The 18,774-nt window shown below is 43.8% G+C and overlaps 1 protein-coding gene across 5 annotated transcripts in view; it reads right to left on the reverse strand.

The window, feature by feature from the left end:
* Window positions 1–18,774, reverse strand: part of phf14 (PHD finger protein 14) — a 360,384-nt gene that overhangs the window by 222,582 nt on the left and 119,028 nt on the right. For all 5 annotated transcript variants that reach the window (XM_068009622.1, XM_068009587.1, XM_068009597.1 and 2 more), the window contains exons 6-7: window positions 13,908–14,019; window positions 11,839–11,976 (exon numbers count right to left, since the gene is read on the reverse strand). In XM_068009622.1, coding sequence (XP_067865723.1) covers window positions 11,839–11,976; window positions 13,908–14,019 — 250 coding nt within the window. The remainder of the gene's footprint in view (window positions 1–11,838; window positions 11,977–13,907; window positions 14,020–18,774) is intronic.

The following is an 18,774-nucleotide window of genomic DNA, read 5'->3' on the forward strand; positions in this document are numbered from 1 at the left end:
CCATACTGTACATAGTACTGCAGATGTGGTCTCACCAATGCCCTATATAACTGAAGCATAACTTCCCCACATTTGTATTCAATTCTCCTCACAATAAACAACAACATACTATTGGCTTTCTTAATTACTTGCTGTACCTGCATACTAACCTTTTGCATTTTCATGCACTAGGATACCCAAATCCCTCTGCATCTCAATGCTCCACAATCTCTCATCATTTAGAAAAGATGCCTCTTTATTCTTTCTCCCAAAATGAACAATTTCACATTTTCCCACACTATACATCATTTGTCAGATGTTTGCCCACTTATTCAACCTATCTATATCCCTTTGTAACCTCATGTCCTCTTTAAAACTTAATTTCCTACCTAACTTTGCGAACACGCTTTCCTCCTCAGTCTTTCTTCTCTCTCCCCCTCCCCACCTGTGTCTGTCTCGCCCTCTCCATGTCTCTCTCCCCGTCCCCTCTGTATCCATCGCTCTCCCCCACCGTGCCCGTCCCTCGCTCTTCCCTCCTCCCCCCCTCACCCGTGCCCGTCCCTCGCTCCACCCCTCCCGTGCCCGTCCCTCGCTCCTCCCCCCCCGTGCCCGTCCCTCGCTCCTCCCTCCCCCCCTCACCCTCCCCCGTCCCTCGCTCCTCCCTCCTCCCCCTCACCCTCCCCCATCCCTCGCTCCTCCCTCCTCCCCCTCACCCTCGCTCCTCCCCCGTGCCCGTCCCTCGCTCCTCCCCGTGCCCGTCCCTCGCTCCTCCCACTCCCTCGCTCCTCCCCGTGCCCGTCCCTCGCTCCTCCCACCCCCTCACCCTCCCCTGTGCCCGTCCCTCGCTCCACCCCCCTTCACCCCCCCACTGTGCCCGTCCCTCGCTCCTTCCCCCTTCACCCCCCCACTGTGCCCGTCCCTCGCTCTCCTCTCCCTCCCACCCCATGCCCGTCTCTGGCTCACCAACCCCCCTCCCCGTGCCCGTCTCTCACTCTCTTTCCCCCCCCCCCCCAACCGCCTGTCTCTGGCTCACCACCCCCCCTCCCCGTGCCCGTCTCTCACTCTCTTCCCCCCCCCCAACCGCCTGTCTCTGGCTCACCACCCCCCCTCCCCGTGCCCGTCTCTCACTCTTCCCCCCCCCCCCCCCACCCCCACCGCCCGTCTCTTGCTCTCCACACCCCCTCCCCGTCTCTCAACCTCCCCCCCCACCCCCACCGCCCGTCTCTTGCTCTCCACCCCCCCTCCCCGTGCCCGTCTCTCACTCTTCCTCCCCACCCCCCACCCCCCCACCTCTTGCTCTCCCCCATATCACCCCCCCTCGGCCGTGCCCATTTCTCGCTCTCCCCCACCCCCCACCACCCCGAGTGCCATTTTCTTACTCTCCGCCCACCCCCCTCGGTGCAGGCTCTCGCTCTCTTCCTGAACCCCCTCACCCATCTCTCCCTCTCCCCCCGTGTCTGTGCGTCTCTGACTCCCCCGCATCTCGCTCGCTGTCTCTCCCCTCCAGATCTCTGTTTATCTCTTACCACCTCTGTGCTGTCTCCCTCTCCCATCCCAACTACTGTCTGACTCTGTCAGTCCTCTCACACTCTCCTCTCCCCCTCCCCCCACTCTCCTCCTCCCCCCCACTCTCTCTCTCTCTCCCTTCCCCCCCCCACAATTCTGTGCCTCTCTCTCCCCGCCCCTGCCAATGTCTGTCTTTCTCTCCCCACTCCCCATGTCTGTCTTTCTCTCCCCAACCATGTCTCACTCTCCCCCACCGTGTGTCCCTCTTTCCCATCCTGTGTCTGTCTATCTTTCTCGCTCCCCTCTCCCCCGCCACTGTGTCTGTGTCTTTCTCCCCGTGTCTGTCTGTCTGTCCCTTCCTCCCTCTCTCTACCTGTCTTTCTCTCTCCCCCCCCACTCTGTGTCTGTCCGTCTCTCCTTCCTTACCACCAAGCCTGGGCCACAAGCCTCGAGCTCAACTTCATTTTAATCAGCATACCATCGGTTCCTCTGGCTGACTGCAACGGCTGTCTCCGCCGTGACCCGCTCCGCTCATTAATCCCGGGATTGGGCCACAGCCATTTACCACGCAGGCACACGGTGCTCTCTGTGAGTCATCATCCTGGATTACCCTTTCGTCCATAGAGACTGGAGAGCAGGGGGACTACATTTCCCAGCAGGCCCTTACTTACTGAAAACAGCAGGGGTGTCTGATTGTCTTTGGCGGGCCAGAAGAAATTTCACATCCCCGAAGCTGAAAGCAAACGGCCAACGCCAAAAACCACGCAGCAAGGAGATCGAGAGGAATGGCCGAGTACAGTTTTCATCCGCGAGCCGGACAGAAAACCTTGGCGGGCCGGACTCTGGCCCTGGACCATTTGTTGGACGACCCTGATCTAGACCATTTCAAAATCTGGCCATCACTGAGTCCTCTATTCTTTGACAGTGCAGAATGTCTCATTTGTTCCACCAAGACTGCAGAAAATGATACTGCCCAGGAATTTTTTCAAGGCAGCAAATGTGTGATCCAACAGGTAGCCTTTCTCAGGGAACCGAACACCAGATAAAAGCAGGAACTTGTCCATTAGCGACACCTTAACACAATCGAGTGATTTAAACACTAGCACTGAACCAGGGATCTATAAATTGAGTTTTCCCAATCTTTTATACAATCTGTTCAAGTCCATGATCTATTTCTCCATGGAATGACCACCTGTTTTCTGAAATCTATCAAACTCTGACATGCCTCATAGGCATTTAATAGATCATCTTTCTTGTAAATTTCATCCAAGAACTCCAACAGAAGATCCAAAACTTCATCAGTATCCAACTGATGGGCATCCAGCTCACAAAGTACTTTACTTCTGATTTTACTTCTGGTAGGAAGCAACACCACCAAGGCCATAACTTGGTTCCTCATTGTTAGGGACGTAAGCCATGTCCACCTATCCACGTCATTCTTCCGCTGGTCACATGGTTCAGATTCCGAGAATATTGGACGGTAATCATACTCCAACAATTTACACTTATTTTCTACCATTTCTTACAATGGCTACTAGGATTAGTTTTCTGTCTGAATTTTTTGTTAAGCTTTCAACCTTCACCTTTAAGCAACCATCCTTTGCTACTATGTTACTTCCCAGACGACCAGATGGTGAAGGATGGTACTGGAGCCAATCTTTACTCAGTCTTATTTATTTACAGAGTTAAACATTACAAGAATATACCCCCTAACTCGACACCACCTGCATACAATTAAACACAATTAATGTACAATTAACAGGGAAGTTCAAAACTGGGGGACATAAATACAAGATAGTCATAAATAAATCCAATAAGGTATTCAGAACCATTTTTACTCAAAGCAGCTTAAAATGTGGAACATGCTTCCACATTGAATAGTTGAAGATGGGAGCAGGCTCATGCAGAGCATGAATACTGGCCTCCTGTTTTCTTGATCCCATTCCTATTAAACCTCTGATCACCCAATTTCTCTTCTTGGCCTCTGTGCTAGCTGGCATTGTACATGGTTCCCTTTCCCCGGGTACTGCCTGCTCCCTGCTGTTGAAATTCAGCACCATAATCCCCTCAAGAACCCTACTTGACCCCTCTGTCCTTGTAAACTATTGAGTCATATGTTCAACATTGCTTTCCTCTACAAAGTCATTGAATGTGTTGTTGCCCCCAAATATGATCAGCTTTCCCACTATTCCATGTTTGAATCTCTCCAATCTGGTTTCCAATTCTGGCACAGCACTCAAATGACCCTAATCAAAATCACAAATGACATCCTCTGTGACTGTGATGTTGTTACATCATCATTTCTTGTTCTCTCACCCTCTCTGCAGCCTTTGACATGGTTGAAGACAGCATCCAGAACACTTATCCTATTTTCCACTTCACTAGGACTGCCTTCACTTTGTTTCACTCTTACTATCCATTTATACCCAGAGTACCTTGTTACAACCAGGTGAGAAAGGGGTCTAGGGCTCCCCCTCGCAGCCGCTTCCTGGTTCGGCCATAACAGGGTGTAACTTTTAAAATACCGTGTTTTAGGTTCCCTCTTGGTGAGTCCTTGTTCACTGCTCTGGAATTGTAATGGCAAAGAAATCAACCAGACAGGTTTCCTCAGATTTAAACAAGAAAGGTACAAGTTTATTAACCTTAGAACTCCAATTCATTTAAAACCACTAAAAATACGCGACGTGACCAAGCTAGCATGCCTACGCAATAAACACACGCAAATAGAGACAGAGGAGAAGAAAGAAGGGGAAAGGTTTGAAGTAATAGCTGGAGTTCAGTTACTGGTTTTGAGTTGGATGAAAAGTCTTTGATTGAAGTTAAGTGTTGCAGTTCTCATTGGGGCCCCGGTGCACACTTTCAACTTGTTTCGCTGGTCTACTGTCTTAAGGTTTAGGTTAGGCTTAGGCTCTCTCTTAGAGAGAAAGAGAGAGAGAGAGAGAGAGAGAGAGAGACAGAGAGAGAGACAGGGAGAGACCTTCCTTCTCTTTTGTCTCTCCTCAAAACTGTTCTGTGAGCACAATTCAATTAACTCCAAGTTGGCCAGCAGATTACTTATGTGACTAGCTCCTTATTGGAACAACCGGTCCTGCGAGGTTTGTAGATTTCCCCCAAACGTACCAGACACTCTCAGTAAGGGGGGTGGAATGCTGGCTCTTACACATTCAATGTCTCTTGATCAAAATCCATCTGGCTAAGTGAATCAGGGAGGTCTCCCATTGTCTTCTTCCTGCAACTGCCTTTTAGAATGCCAATGTGAAGCCATGTTTTCAGCCACTGTTGTGGTCTTTTCAAGCGTTATTTCAAGTCCAGTAACAGTTGAAAAATAATGTTCCATGTGACAAAGTTAATAGGTCTCATTTTGGCAGGTGTGGTTTCTGTCACAATCTTGAGAAATGGCTTCTCTTCTTCCCACCCAGTCATACTGTTACCTGCAGAATTCTCCAAGAATCTAGCCTTGTTTCCCTCCTCTTCCTCATCTACGCTGCCCCTTGATGACATCATCTGTAAACATTGTACTTGATTCGACATGTCCACCAAGCTCCTTGCCTACCTTTCTCTCGACCCCTCCATTACCTCTGGGCTGTCAATGTCAGATGAGCTGCAATTTCCCTCAGTTAAATAGACATTGGTCACACCACAACCTCTGTATTCACATCACCAATACTATCCCCTTTCCAAGCCCCTGGTTGAAGCACATTAGGTGCAATCTATTTGACTCCTCAGCTGGCCCCAAATATTCCCCATCAAAAAGGATACTTATTTCCAGTTGTTCACCAATCACCTATTTCTGCCCCTGCCTCAGCTTATTTATATTGCTGAAGCCCTCATCTATGCTTTAGTCATCTAAAGACTGAATTATCCTAATGTTCTCCTGGTTAACCTCTCATCTTCCATAAACTTGAGCTCATCCAGATCTCTGCTGTCCATATCCTATCCCACACCAAGTTCCACTCACTCTTTACCCTTGTAAATCACTGATCTACATTGGCTATCAGTCCGCCAACACTTCAAATTTAAAATTCTCATCCTCTTCAAATCCTTCCATGACCTCACCCATTCCTATCTCTGCAACTTCCTTCACCTCTTGGATCAAGCTTTTTGTCACCCCCTTCTAATATCTCCTCCTTTAGTCAACATCAATTTATGTGTTATGTTTTACAATGTTTTTCTACATTAAAAACAGTGACAACATTTCAAAAAATACTTCATTGGTTGTAAAGCACTTTGGGATGTCCAGTGATCATGAAAGGCAAGTTGATGTTGTACTTACCTTTCCTTAGGAAATCCCAACAGTTTGGACTTGTTTAGGTTCACTCCTTTCTTTTCAGTTTAGCTAATAGTTTTCTAGTACAAGCACTCAGAACTAAAATATCCACGACCATTACTTGGTAACTTGAATTTCAGTAAATTATGGCAAAATGCGCCTGTCTGGCCAAGGTGAACTTGCACCCAAGTTTCCACACTATTTCACTAATTAGCATAAGCCCTAATGTAAGATCCCTCATGAATCAGTGCAATCAACAAGGTTAATCAACTTATCACCGGAACAGTCAGTGGGGCCTCAAAGTGCTAGAATGGCGTAATATAAAAGGCAAGGAGGAAAAAAATCTTCAAAATGAGGTTGGAAACTATTCTGTAAGCAGCACTCATCTCTTTGCCCTGCAAACTATTACTGCAATTAGTTTAAATAGTTCACTATTGAGTCTATAGTATATTTAATACTTCTCTCTATGCAGAGTAAGTCAGAAAATAAGCTACCCTTCAACTTTTAAAAAAAATGTATAATCTCTGCAGCAGGGCAGCCCCAAGGATAATTCCCTGCTGGCCAACTGATTTGTGCTGGATTCATAGCCACAGGTTCCTGTGCCCCTGAGAATCTGGACATAACGTACTGAATCCCTCGAACAAGCACAATTGGCAGCAACTTGCCTTTCATGCCCGAGCGCTTAGCCAGTTTTATGGGCAGGGGCTGGTTCAGGCAAAGGAATCAATGGATGAATTTAAAAGATTGTGGATGCTTGGACATATTGTATTATGGTCACTGTAAATTGTGTATCAGTTGTTTAATTATATGCACGTGGAGGGTGCTAATTGGGATCTTAATTGACCACTTTCCAGGAGACTCTTACTGAGACTGGTGGAGTGTTTGAGTGAGGACCTACATGTTTGTAATCCTTTTACTCTGTACAATAAATGTGCAGCTGAGTAAAGATAGGCTCCCGCATTATCCTTCCACAACAAGCTTTCTGGAATTTAACAGCCGTAACTCATTTACACCTAAATTTCCATAATCTTTTACACTATTTGACTTGGTTCAGCCCAGATTAAGCTTTTACCTGAGAAGGTTCATTAATATTGGCACTGCTTTTGTCAGCAGCAAGCTCCTAATTTAGGTGCAATGGCCCTGTTGCTAGAATGACACATACAAGTCAGTGTATTTCAGCCATGCCTCCAATAGTGGCATTGCCAAGTAATGTTGACCTCTAAGAAGTCAAATGGAGAAAGCAGGTTACATTCCAGGTTATTAAGGTAAGTGATCACTACATAATGCATAAGCTACCAAGTCAGCACTGATTATAATTAATTTCCCCCATTTTCTTTACTGTTTCTTCCGTCTCCTTCCAATTCTTACACAACCATTTTGGTGTTTTTTTCAACCTCTCTCTGTGCATTGTCTGTTTTCATTTCTGTTTAATTACACACCTGTGAAGCAAATTGTAGTGTTGTCTGCCGGAGACTTCAGCAATCCAGCAAGGGCAAGACGACCAGCAAATATACTGCAGCTTTAAAACTTACCTTCTAAGAAGATCCCACAGGTTTTTCCTGAAATCAGACTTTTAAACCTTGAACTCTTAACGCCTCTTACCCTTTAACTTCTATTTATCTTTTTTTTGAGTGTGCATGAGAGTGTGAATGCATATGTGGGTGGTGTTGCGAACATTTTGGATGATTATTGTTTAATAAATATTTTATCTTCCATTTTAAATTCATAAGAAGACCTATCACTGTCTGTTTATCTGGCCAACAAAACACAGGGACTGAAGCACTAATTTAAACAAAACACTGTGGTCAGTTGCAGGGTGACCAGTGGAAACCAGCCACACCATTCCCCACCTGTCCATAACTAGTATTAAGAATTTAAATAAAGGAAATTACAAGGGTATGAAGACAGAGTTGACTAATGTGGACTGGGAAAATAGGTTAAAAGGAAAGATGGTAGAGAAGCAGTGGCAGTCATTTAAAGTGATTGTTACTGCCACATGGTGTGACGTAATTGGTTTCCACTGTTTAGCTCCCCACCTGACCGCAGCAAGTGTATTTGTATTAAGAGTTTAGCCCTTTGGTGTTATTTTTCAAATAACCAGACAGTGCCAGATTTTCTTGTAGGTTTTAAAAACAGAAAGCCAAATATTTATTGATCAATACACAAACTGAAATTGTTGCAACCGCATCCACTCACGCATTTGCTCACACACACACACAGAGAAACGGATAGAGAAGGGAAAGGGGGAGAAAGGGGATAAACCTGTTGAATTCTCGAGACTCACGTTCTAGATTGCAATTCTAGGTTACAGGCCTGAAATGATTGTAGATTTCTCTCTTGATTGAAGGTTCTGTTGAAGAGGGTGGGTCACTTCCAGCTCTCTCTGCTGTATAATGCTGATGTCAATTTTTTTTCAGCAGGGTATGTGCTTTCTTGTTTGTTGGAATGCCAGCTGTTACAAGTAGTTTCACCTTCTGGGTCAGACCCACTCTCTCTCTGGCTGTCTTTTTTTTAAAAAAAGGTAAAACGGGGTCACTTCTCACCTCCTGTTAGGAGACATTCTGGTTTCTTCCCCATGATGATTGCACGATGGCCCGGGGCATGGCTATTTCACACCTACTTTGTTTTAGAAGATGACATTCAATTCTGGAATATTTCTAGGATAGGTGTAAGATGGGTTTCCTTATCACCTTTGGGCTTTGAAGATTTGCCCTTTGTCTTTGGCAGACTGTTTGTATACACAAAAGGCCAATCCCTTTTTCTTCGGCAGCCACTTAAGACCACTGTTCACTTTTTAAAAAAATTAACCTTTTATTTTAAAAAGACAAAGTCTGTTGTTTCATAACTCGTCAGAGTTAGTCCGTGAATATCATCGTACTTCGATGTGCGTGACAAGATATTTCATAACTCTCAACAAAGATATATTGCATTGAGAAAGACTCTACCATAAGGGTGCACTATCCGTGGCTAAGTAAGGAAGTTAAGGGTAGTCGTTTGGTAGTACAGAACCTGAGTATTGCTGAAAATAGAGACATTTTGTTGAAGCTTTTCGTCTTGCACTCATCAGGACAATCCACAAGAATACCAATGCAAGGGAAAACAACACCAGTTTACGTTGACTGACAGTTAACTACCAAGCTTTGTTTGAAATTTAAACCAGGTAGCCTGACTGTGACTAATCATGGCATTGTCCTGAAGACAGAACCAGCGAATGACTGTCATTATTTTGTTTAGCTGAAACAGGCGCAATGATTGTGCAAGTTCATTCGATGTCCTGCCTATCACACAACTGAATAATGTGATATATGAATTTCAATGCCAGTGTGATACTAGGTATATAGGTCGTACGTCCCAAAGACTGGCGAATTGTATCAAACATGTCCCTTCCGCTGTTCGTAACAGGCAAGGTACAAGCTGTACTCATCTAGTCCGTGCTTGCAAAACTCTAAACACAGTGTCTGACATTAGATGTGATTCCGCGATTGGACAACATTGGCTAAATAATCCTCAGTGTGCCAAGAATTACGCTGACAACCAATTTAAGATTGTCAGTAGGGCTCGCAATGTGGCGCATTTTCACATACTGGAAGCTACATATATTAATACACAGGGCCCTGTTCTTTGCAGACAGGAAGAACATGTACAAACATTGCAGCTGTTTCAGCTAAACAAAATAAGTGACAGCCTTCGCTGGTTCATTCCTCAGGGCAATGCCTTGACCAGAGCCAAACTGCCTGGTTTAAATTTCAAACAAAGCTTGGCAGTTAACTGTCAGTCACCGCAAACTGGTGCATTCTCCATGGCAACGCCTCTAACAATCAGAATTCATGTGCCAACCAATCAGAACTGGACAAAAAGTAATGGGAATACTATTGGGATGAAAGGCTGAAAAGTCCTCTGGACCTGATGGCCTGCATTTGAAGGTCTTAAAGGAAGTGGCTGAATAGATAGTAAATGTATTGGTTGCAATCTTTTGAAATTCCCTGGATTCTGGAAAGGTCCCAGCGGATTGAAAACCACAAATGTAACACCTCTGTTCAAGAAAGGAGAGAGACAGAAAGCAGGAAACTATAGGCCAGTTAGCCTAACATCTGCCATTGGGAAAATGCTAGAATCCATTATTGAAGAGGTAGTAGCCGGACACCTAGGAAATCACAATACAATCAGGCAGAATCAACATGGTCTTATGAAAGGGAAATTTTGTTTGACAAATTTATTAAAGTTCTTTGAGCTTGTATCAAGCAGGGGGGATAAAGGGGAACCAGCAGATGTAGCGTATTTCAATAAGGTGCCACAGGAAAGGTCACAACACAAGATAGGAGCTCATGGTGTTGGGAGTGATATATTAGCATGGATAGAGGACTGGCTAACAAACAGGAAACAGATTTGCAATAAGTGGGTCATTTTCAGGATGGCAAATGTAACTAGTGGAGTGCCACACCGATCAGGGCTGGGGCCTCAACTATTTACAATCAATATTAATAAGTTGAATGAAGGGACAGAGTGCATTGTAGCCAAATTTGCTGATGATACGAAGATAGGTAGGAAAGCAAGTTGTGAGGAGGACACAAACAGTCTGCAAAGGGATATAGACAGGTTAAGTGAGTGGGCAAAAATTTGGCAGATATACAAACATACGAATTAGGAGCCTGCTCCGCCATTCAATAAGTTCATGGCTGAACTGATTGCTCCATATTCCTACCTACCCCCGATAACCTTTCACCCTCTTGCTTATCAAGAATTTATCTACCTCTACCTTAAAAATATTCAAAGACTCTGCTCCAACGCCTTTTGAGGAAGATGGAGTACAAGGTGGGAAAATGTTAGGTTGTCCACTTTGGTGGGAAGAATGGAAAAGCAGATTATTTACATGGAGATACACTACAGAACGCTGCAGTACAGAGGGATCTGGGCATTCTTGTACATGAATTACAAAAAGCCAACATGCTGGTACAGCAAGTAATTAGGAAGGCAAATGGAATGTTGGCCTTTAATGCATGGAGGATGGAGTATAAAAGTAGCAAAGTCTTGCTACAACTGTACAGGCATTGGTGAGACCGCACCTGGAGTACTGTGTACAGTTCTCGTCATCTTATTTAAGGAGGGACATGCTTGCATTGGAAGCAGTTCAGAGAAGGTTCACTGGGCTGATTCCTGGGATGAGGGGTTTGTCTTATGAGGAAAAGTTGAGCCTATACTCATTGATGTTTAGAAGATTGAGAGGTGATCTTATTGAAACATAAGATTCTGAGGGGGCTCGACAGGATAGATGCTGAGAGGATATTTCCTCTAGTGGAAGAAATCTAGAACTAGGGGGTTCAAATTAAGCTGACTCCCATTTAAAACAGAGATGAAGAGAAATTTCTTCCCCAGTGAGCTGTGGAGGCGATTCAAGCTAGAGTTAGACAGATTTTTGATTGACAAGGTAGTCAAGGGTTATGGGGGGTAGGCAGGAAAGTGGAGTTAAGGCCACAATCAGGTCAGCCATGATGTAACTGAATGTCAGAGCAAACTCGAGGGGCCGAATGGCCTACTCCTGCTCCTAATTCTTATGTTATGTATACAATTTATTCCACGTCCAATGAAGAAGCACTGTTTGCAACTTGCTAGAATAAAATTGAAGAAGTCTCATGCTCCATAGCTATCCTCTTTTTAAAAAAAAAAAGAATGGAGCTTTCTCTTAACATTGATGTAATAATTTGCTGAAAATTACTGAGGCAGATTAGATAGTTTGATTGCACTCCTATACAATTAGACACAAGCATGCACATGCATACACAAAGGCAGCATCACTTCAACATCAAGTCCGATACAGAGAACCACTAAATATAAAATTAAACACATGTAGGTATGGTGCTTCAAATTCTGAAGTGGGCTTGACTACTTAAGATGGAAAATGGTCTCGTGAGTGCACTGAAATTATATTGCACATGACAAAGAGCAGCCAATAAAATAAAAAGTTTAAAACTGTCAAGAGTCTTTAAGTTGACTTTAGATTAAAAAATGTAATTTATTTGAATATAACAGCTATTCAAAAAAGGAGGGACAAAAGCAGGAAGCAGAACGAGTTGTAAATGTGGGTTTACCTCTTCAGCAGCTGCTTCGGAAAGTAGCCCTTCTCTCTGAGCACAAGTCACATGGAAATATGCTCTGCACATGCCAGCATCACAACTGATACATACTCCAGTTCGAGCAAATCGTATGTCTTCACATAAACTGCACTCCTGAACAAGCAAGAAAAGAAAATCAGTAGGGAAATCCTCCAAGCATTGGAGAATAAGCGAGCTTGAACGATTCAGCAGAAATCATGTGCCAAGCATGACTTGTAGTGTTCGCTAGGGATCCGCACTGGGGCCTCATATTTTCACTATATTTACAGATATTTCTAAATAGAGTGGATAGGAAGGCCCTATATCCCCTGGTTGACGGATCCATGACCAGGCAGCATAGATTTAGGTTAAGAGGTAGGAGGTTTAGAGGGAATTCGAGGGGAACTTTTTTCACCCAAAGGGTGGTGGGGATCTGGAACTCACTGCCTGAAAGGGTGGGAGAGACAGAAACCGTCATAACATTTAAAAAGTACTTGGATATGCATTTGAAGTGCCGTAACCTACAAGGCTACGGACCAAGAGCTGGAAAGTGGGATAAGGTAGGATGGCTACTTGTTGGCCAACAGAGACACAATGGGCCAAATGGTCTCTTTCCGTAAATTTCCATGATTTCTATGATTATCAATGAATTAGATGAAGGAATAGAGAGTGGTCTAAAGAAAAAAGACTTGCGTTTATATGGCATCCTTCAAAACTTCAGGACATCTCAAAGCACTTTACAGTCAATAAAGTACTTATGGAGTGGAGTCACTGTTGTATGTAGCTAATGTGGCAGCCAATTTTGTGCACAACATTGTCTCACAAAAAGAAATGAGACAGTAATCTATTTTTGGTGTTGGTTGAAGGATAAATATTAGCTAGGACACTGGGGAGAACACCCCGGCTCTTCTTTGAATACTAGATAGAGAAACTATTTCCTCTGGTGGGGGAATCAGGCACAGGGGGCATAATCTTAGAATTAGAGCTAAATCATTTAGGAATGAAACGAGGAAGCACATTTTCCACACAAAGCATAGTGGAAGTTTGGAACTCTACCACCCAAAAAGCTCTGGACACCTTTTCAAGACTGACATTTTTCTTAAATAGGAGTGTCAAGAGATTATAGGGTCCAATTTTAACTCGATGCAAATGGTTGGGTTTTGAATGAGTTAAAATCTCGCCCATAGACAAACCTGAGGTACAGATCAGCCATGATTTGACTGAATGGTTTGAAGGACTGAATAACTTATTCCTATTCCTATGGAGCTTACCTGATTGCTTGTGGAAATCACAGGGGATTTCCTTGTACATTCTTTTCCATAAACTGGCTTAGCGTTTTCCCTTCAGTTTTTCTGTCCCTCTTAACACTGTGACAGAGTCGGGGAATAGATTTAATGGTGCATGTTGGTTGCATTATATTGGGATGGCATAGGTTTGATTTACCCCTTATTTTGTCCTGCTCATTATCTTTTACATTTATACTTCCGTTAATGCTGTGGTACTGATTTTATAATGGAAGCACAGTAGAAATGCCAGAGATTGGGCAGATGCTTGCAGCTACTGCATCATTGGATGTGGCTCCAGATATTATTGTCCCTACTCAACTATCTGAACAAGGCATCACACCCAATAGCAGCCTGTAAGCATAGTTGCCCCTCAAACTTGCAATGTTTCAGCATAGTGTTAGGCTGAGAATTAAAGGGCACAAATAGGCAGCACAGGTGTAAGGCTGCAAATTAAACCAATGCAAATTATAAATGGCACTCAACAAAGAGAAAATCTTCATAAGACCATTATTGTGCTCTGCTACTGGTTTGCCCCAAATTTTCCATCTATATTCTTGGAGCAGTTATACAATGTATATTTTATACAAAATACCTAATCACATTTTTAATTATGCAAAGCTAAACTTAGTAGAAATCTCTGGTGACTGCCCCAAGAGCTTTTTTTAAATCTAATTTTATTAAGTTTTTAATCTGCTTATTTCCAATCTGTTTGTCTCATAAGCCTTTTATCAGATGCTCAAATAAAATCAAGAACATTTTCATTGTCACACAGAATCTTACCTTGGCACCATATTTTGAATAGTTCATTTCTGTAAGAGTAACAGGACGAAGTTTGTCTATATCTCCAAATGCCACACCAGGGACGTAAAGGGCACAAACAACATGAACCCACCTGAAAAGAAAATGCACAGGTGGTTACTGAAATTACTCAGAATCATTGAAACTTACAGCACAGGAGGCCACCATTTGGCCTGTCAAGCCTGTGTTGGCACTTTCAAAGAGCAATTGTGCTTGGTCGCACACCCCTGGTGGAGAGAGAAGCAGAGTTAACATTTCAGGTCAGTAACTTTCATCAGAACTGGCAAAGGTTAGAAATGTAATAGATTTTAAACAAGGAACGTGGGGGTGGGGTAGTGGTGGAGGAAGAAAACAAAAGGAAAGATGTGTGATAGGACAGAGGACTGGAGAGATTAACTGACAAGGTCATGGGACAAAGGCAAAGAAAGTGTGCTAATGGTGCGATGAAAGACAAAGCATTAGTGCAGAGAGAGTGTTAATGACAGAATAATGAGCAGCCCTAGCCAAAAACACAAACATGAAAAAAACAGAAGGCAGGCACATGGTGAAAGCAAAAGATGAAACAAAATAAATTAAAATAAAAATTGAAAAAGGGCCAGTCATGCTCTGAAATTCTGTGTGAGGGGATGGGGGGGGAAAAGGGTGGAGAAAAGAGAAATGTAGTAGTAATAGGGTATAGCATAATTAGGGGAATAGATACTGTTCTCTGCAGCAAAGACAGGGAGTCCTGAAGGCTGCGTTGCCTACCTGGTGCCAAGGTTTAGGACATCTCTTCTGGGCTGGAGAGGAACTTGGAGTGGGAGGGGAAGAATCCAGTTGTCGTGGTCCGCGTAGGTACCAACGACAGAAGTAGGACTAGGAAAGAAGTTCTGCTGAGGGACTATTAGCAGCTCGGGGCTAAATTAAAAAGCAGAGCCTCAAAAGGTAACAATCGCTGGATTACTACCTAAGCCATGTGCAAATTGGGTTAGGGTAAATAAGGTTAGAAAGGTAAATGCGTGGCTCAAACTTGCCGTGGGAGAAATAGCTTCCGATTCATGGGACACTGGCACCAGTACTGGGGAAGGAGAGAGTTGTTCCATTGGGATGGGCTTCATTTGAACCATGCTGGGACCAGTGTCCCAGCAAATCGTATAACTAGGGTTGTAGATAGGACTTGAAACTAATTAGTGGGGGAGCTAGTTAGTGGGGGGAGGGGTGGGTGGTTCAATTGAAGGGAAGTTTAAAAAAATCAAAAAGAAACAAGAGAGCAGAGGTGCGCGGTAGTGAAGAGGCGAACGGTAATCAAAGTGTGACAGGAAGGGGCAGAAAATACAAGCAGAAGAGTGCAACAGAAATTAGAACCAGAATGAGTACTAAATGGTAAAAATTCAAAGCTTAAGGCTCTTCATCTGAATGCACACAGCATTTGTAACAAAATAGATAAGTTGACGGCACAAATAGAAATAAATGAATATGACTTCATAGCTATTACAGAGAAGTGGTTGCAGGGTGACCAAGACGGGGAACTCAATATTCAAGGGTATTCAACATTCTGGAAAAATAGGCAAAAAGGAAAAGGGGGTGAGGTAACTTGCAGTATGAGCAGTGATATAGGTGCAATAGTTGATGTGGAATGCGTTTGGGTGGAAATAAGGAATAGCAAGGGGAAGAAGTCACAGGTGGGAGTCGTCTATAGGCCCCCGAAGAGTTGCCTCATTGTAGGACAAAGTATAAATCGGGAAATAATGGAGACATGTAAGAAGAGTGCTACAATTGTCATGGGTGATTTTAATCTACATATTGACTGGACAAATCAGGTTGGCAAAGAGAACATGGAAGTCGAATCTGTAGAGTGCATCAGGGATTACTACTTAGAGCAATACGTTGAAGAACCTACCTGGGAACAGGCTATTTTATATCTAGTAATGTCTAATCAGGTAGGATTAATAAGAGATATCACAGTTAAGGATCCTCTAGGGGGTAGCAATCACAACATGGTAGAATTACAAATTCAGTTTGAGGGCGAGCAACTCCGGTCTCAAACCAGTGTTCTCAACTTAAACAAGGGCAATCACGGAGGTATGAAGAAAGAGTTGTCTAAAGCAGGGTAGGAAAATAGATTAAGGGGAAGGTCAGTGGCAGACATTTAAGCAGATATTTCATAATGCTCAGCAACAATTTATCCCGGTCAAAAAGAAGGTCTCGATGAAAAGGATGAACCACCCGTGGTTAACAAAGGCGGTCAAGGTAAGTATCCAATCAAAAACTAAGGCAAACAAAGCGGCAAAAACTAGTGGTAGGCCAGACGATTGGGAATTTTTTTTTTTTTAGGAACCACCAGCAGATGACTAAAAAGCTAATAAAGAGGGAGAAAATTGATTATGAAAGTAAATTGCCAAGAAAGATAAAAAACAAACAGCAAGAGCTTCTATGGGTATATAAAAAAAGAGTAGATAAAGTGAGCTTGGGACCTTTGGAGGATGTGAATGGAGAATTGATAACGGGGAACAGGGAAATGGCAGATAATTTAAACCAATATTTTGCATTGGTCTTCACGGTGGAGGACACTATGAACATCCCACAAATATCAGATAAGCAAAGAGCTAATGGGAGGAAAGATCTTCTAACAGTCTCTATCAAGAGGGAAAAAGTATTTGACAAACTAATGGGATTAAAGACAGACAAGTCACCAAGACTTGATGGCCTGCATCCAAGGGTTTTAAAGGAAGCAGCTGCAGAGATAGTGAAGGCATTGGTCGAAATATTCCAGAACTCACTGGATTCCGGGAGGGTCCCAGAGGGTTGGAATACCGCTAATGTGACTCCCCTGTTCAAGAAGGGAGGGAGACAAAAAGCAGGAACCTATAGGTCAATCAGCCTAACATCGATCGTTGGAAAAAGGCTAGAGTCCATTATTAAGGAAGAGATAGCAGAACATTTAGAAATGCTTAACGCAATCAAGCAAAGTCAACATGGTTTTGTGAAAGGGAAATTGTGTTTGACAAATTTGCTAGAGTTCTTTGAGGATATAACAAGCAGAGTTGACAAAGGGGAACCAGCAGATGTAGTGTTTTTGGATTTCCAGAAGGCATTTGATAAGGTACCACATAAAAGATTATTGCTCAAGATAGGAGCTCACGGTATTCGGGGTAATGTATTAGCATGGACTGAGGATTAGTTAACTCACTGAAGACAGAGAGTCGGGATTAATGGGTCTTTTTCAGGTTGGAAAGAAGTAACTAGTGGAGTGCCACAAGGATCAGTCCGAGGGCCTCAATTATTTACTATCTATATTAATGACTTGGGCAGAGTGTAATATATCCAAATTTGCTAACGATGCAAAAATAGGTATGTTGTGATGAGGACATAATGAATCTGCAAAGGGATATAAATAGGTTGAGTGAGCGGGCAAAAACTTGGAGTTCAATGTAGGAAAGTGTGAGGTCATGCACTTTGGCAGGAAGAATCAAAAGGTAGACTATTTAAATGGAGAGAGACTCCAAAAAAGTACATCACAGAGGGATTTGGGTGTTCTTGTGCATGAAACACAAAAAGTTAGCATGCAGGTGCAGCAAGTAATTAAGAAGGTAAATGGAATTTTGGCCTTTATTGCTAGGGGGTTGGAGTTTAAAAATAGGGAAGTCTTGTTACAACTGTACAGCGTGCTGGCGAGGCCGCACCTTGAGTACTGTGTACAGTTTTGGTCCCCGTATTTAAGAAAGGATATACTGGCATTGGAGGCAGTTCAAAAGAGATTCATTCGGCTGATTCCTGAGATGAAGGGGTTGACTTATCAAGAACGGCTAAATAGGTTAGGCCTTTATTCATTAGAGTTTAGAAGAATGAGGGGTGATGTTATTGAAACATACAAGATTCTGAGGGGGCTTGACAGGGTAGATGTTGAGAAGATGTTTCCACTAGTGGGGGATTCTCGAACTAGGGGACAGTTACAGAATAAGGGGACACTCATTTAAAACTGAGATGCAAAGGAATTTCTTCTCTCAGAGGGTAGTGAATGTCTGGAATTCTCTACCCCAGACAGTTGTGGAGGCTAGATTACTGAAAGTATTTAAAGAGGAGGTAGATAGATTTTTGAAATATCAGGGAGTTGAGGGCTATGAGGAGTTAGCACGAAAGGGGAGTTCAGGTCTGGGGCAGATCAGCCGTGATTTTATTGAATGGCGGGGCAGCCTTGAGGGGCCGAATGGTCTACTCCGGCTCCTATTTCTTATGTTCTTATGTTCCTAATATTGAACTCAATGTTCAGTCCGGTAGGCTGTAGAGCATGGCTACCCAACCCAGACAGGACCCGACATGGGTCGGGTTTGGGTCGGGTCAGATCGCTCTTCCGGGTCCGGCATTTGGGCTCCGGTCGGGTCAGGCCGGGTCGGACACAGTGGCAGTGCTGTCTTTTGGTCAGGGAGGGAAAGGGAAGTAAAAGTAAGAGTAAGTGTCATTAATTTCCAGTAGTCTAATCGGGTCGGGTACAGGAAAAAAAACCAAAGGACTCGGGCCCGGGGCGGGTTTGGGTTAGATGTAGTCGGGTCGGGTTTAAATTGTATACCCGAGCAGGCCTTTAGTAGGCTGTAGCGTGCCTAGTCAGAATTAAAGTGCTATTTCTCGAGCTTGCGTCGATGTTCGTTGGAACACTGCAGCAAGCCCAGGACAGAGTTGAGGGCATGAAAGCAGGAAGGGCATGTTGAAATGGCAAGCAACCGGAAGCTCAGGGCCCAGTTTTTGGACTGAGTGGAGGTGTTCCACAAAGCAGTCACCCAACCTGCTTTTGGTCTCCCCAGTGTAGAGGAAACCGTATTGTGAGCAGCGAATACAGTATACTAAATTGAAAGTACAAGTAAATCTCAGCTTC

This window comes from Heterodontus francisci, chromosome 2 (assembly GCF_036365525.1).
Source record: "Heterodontus francisci isolate sHetFra1 chromosome 2, sHetFra1.hap1, whole genome shotgun sequence".
In the NCBI taxonomy this organism is placed as follows: domain Eukaryota; kingdom Metazoa; phylum Chordata; class Chondrichthyes; order Heterodontiformes; family Heterodontidae; genus Heterodontus; species Heterodontus francisci.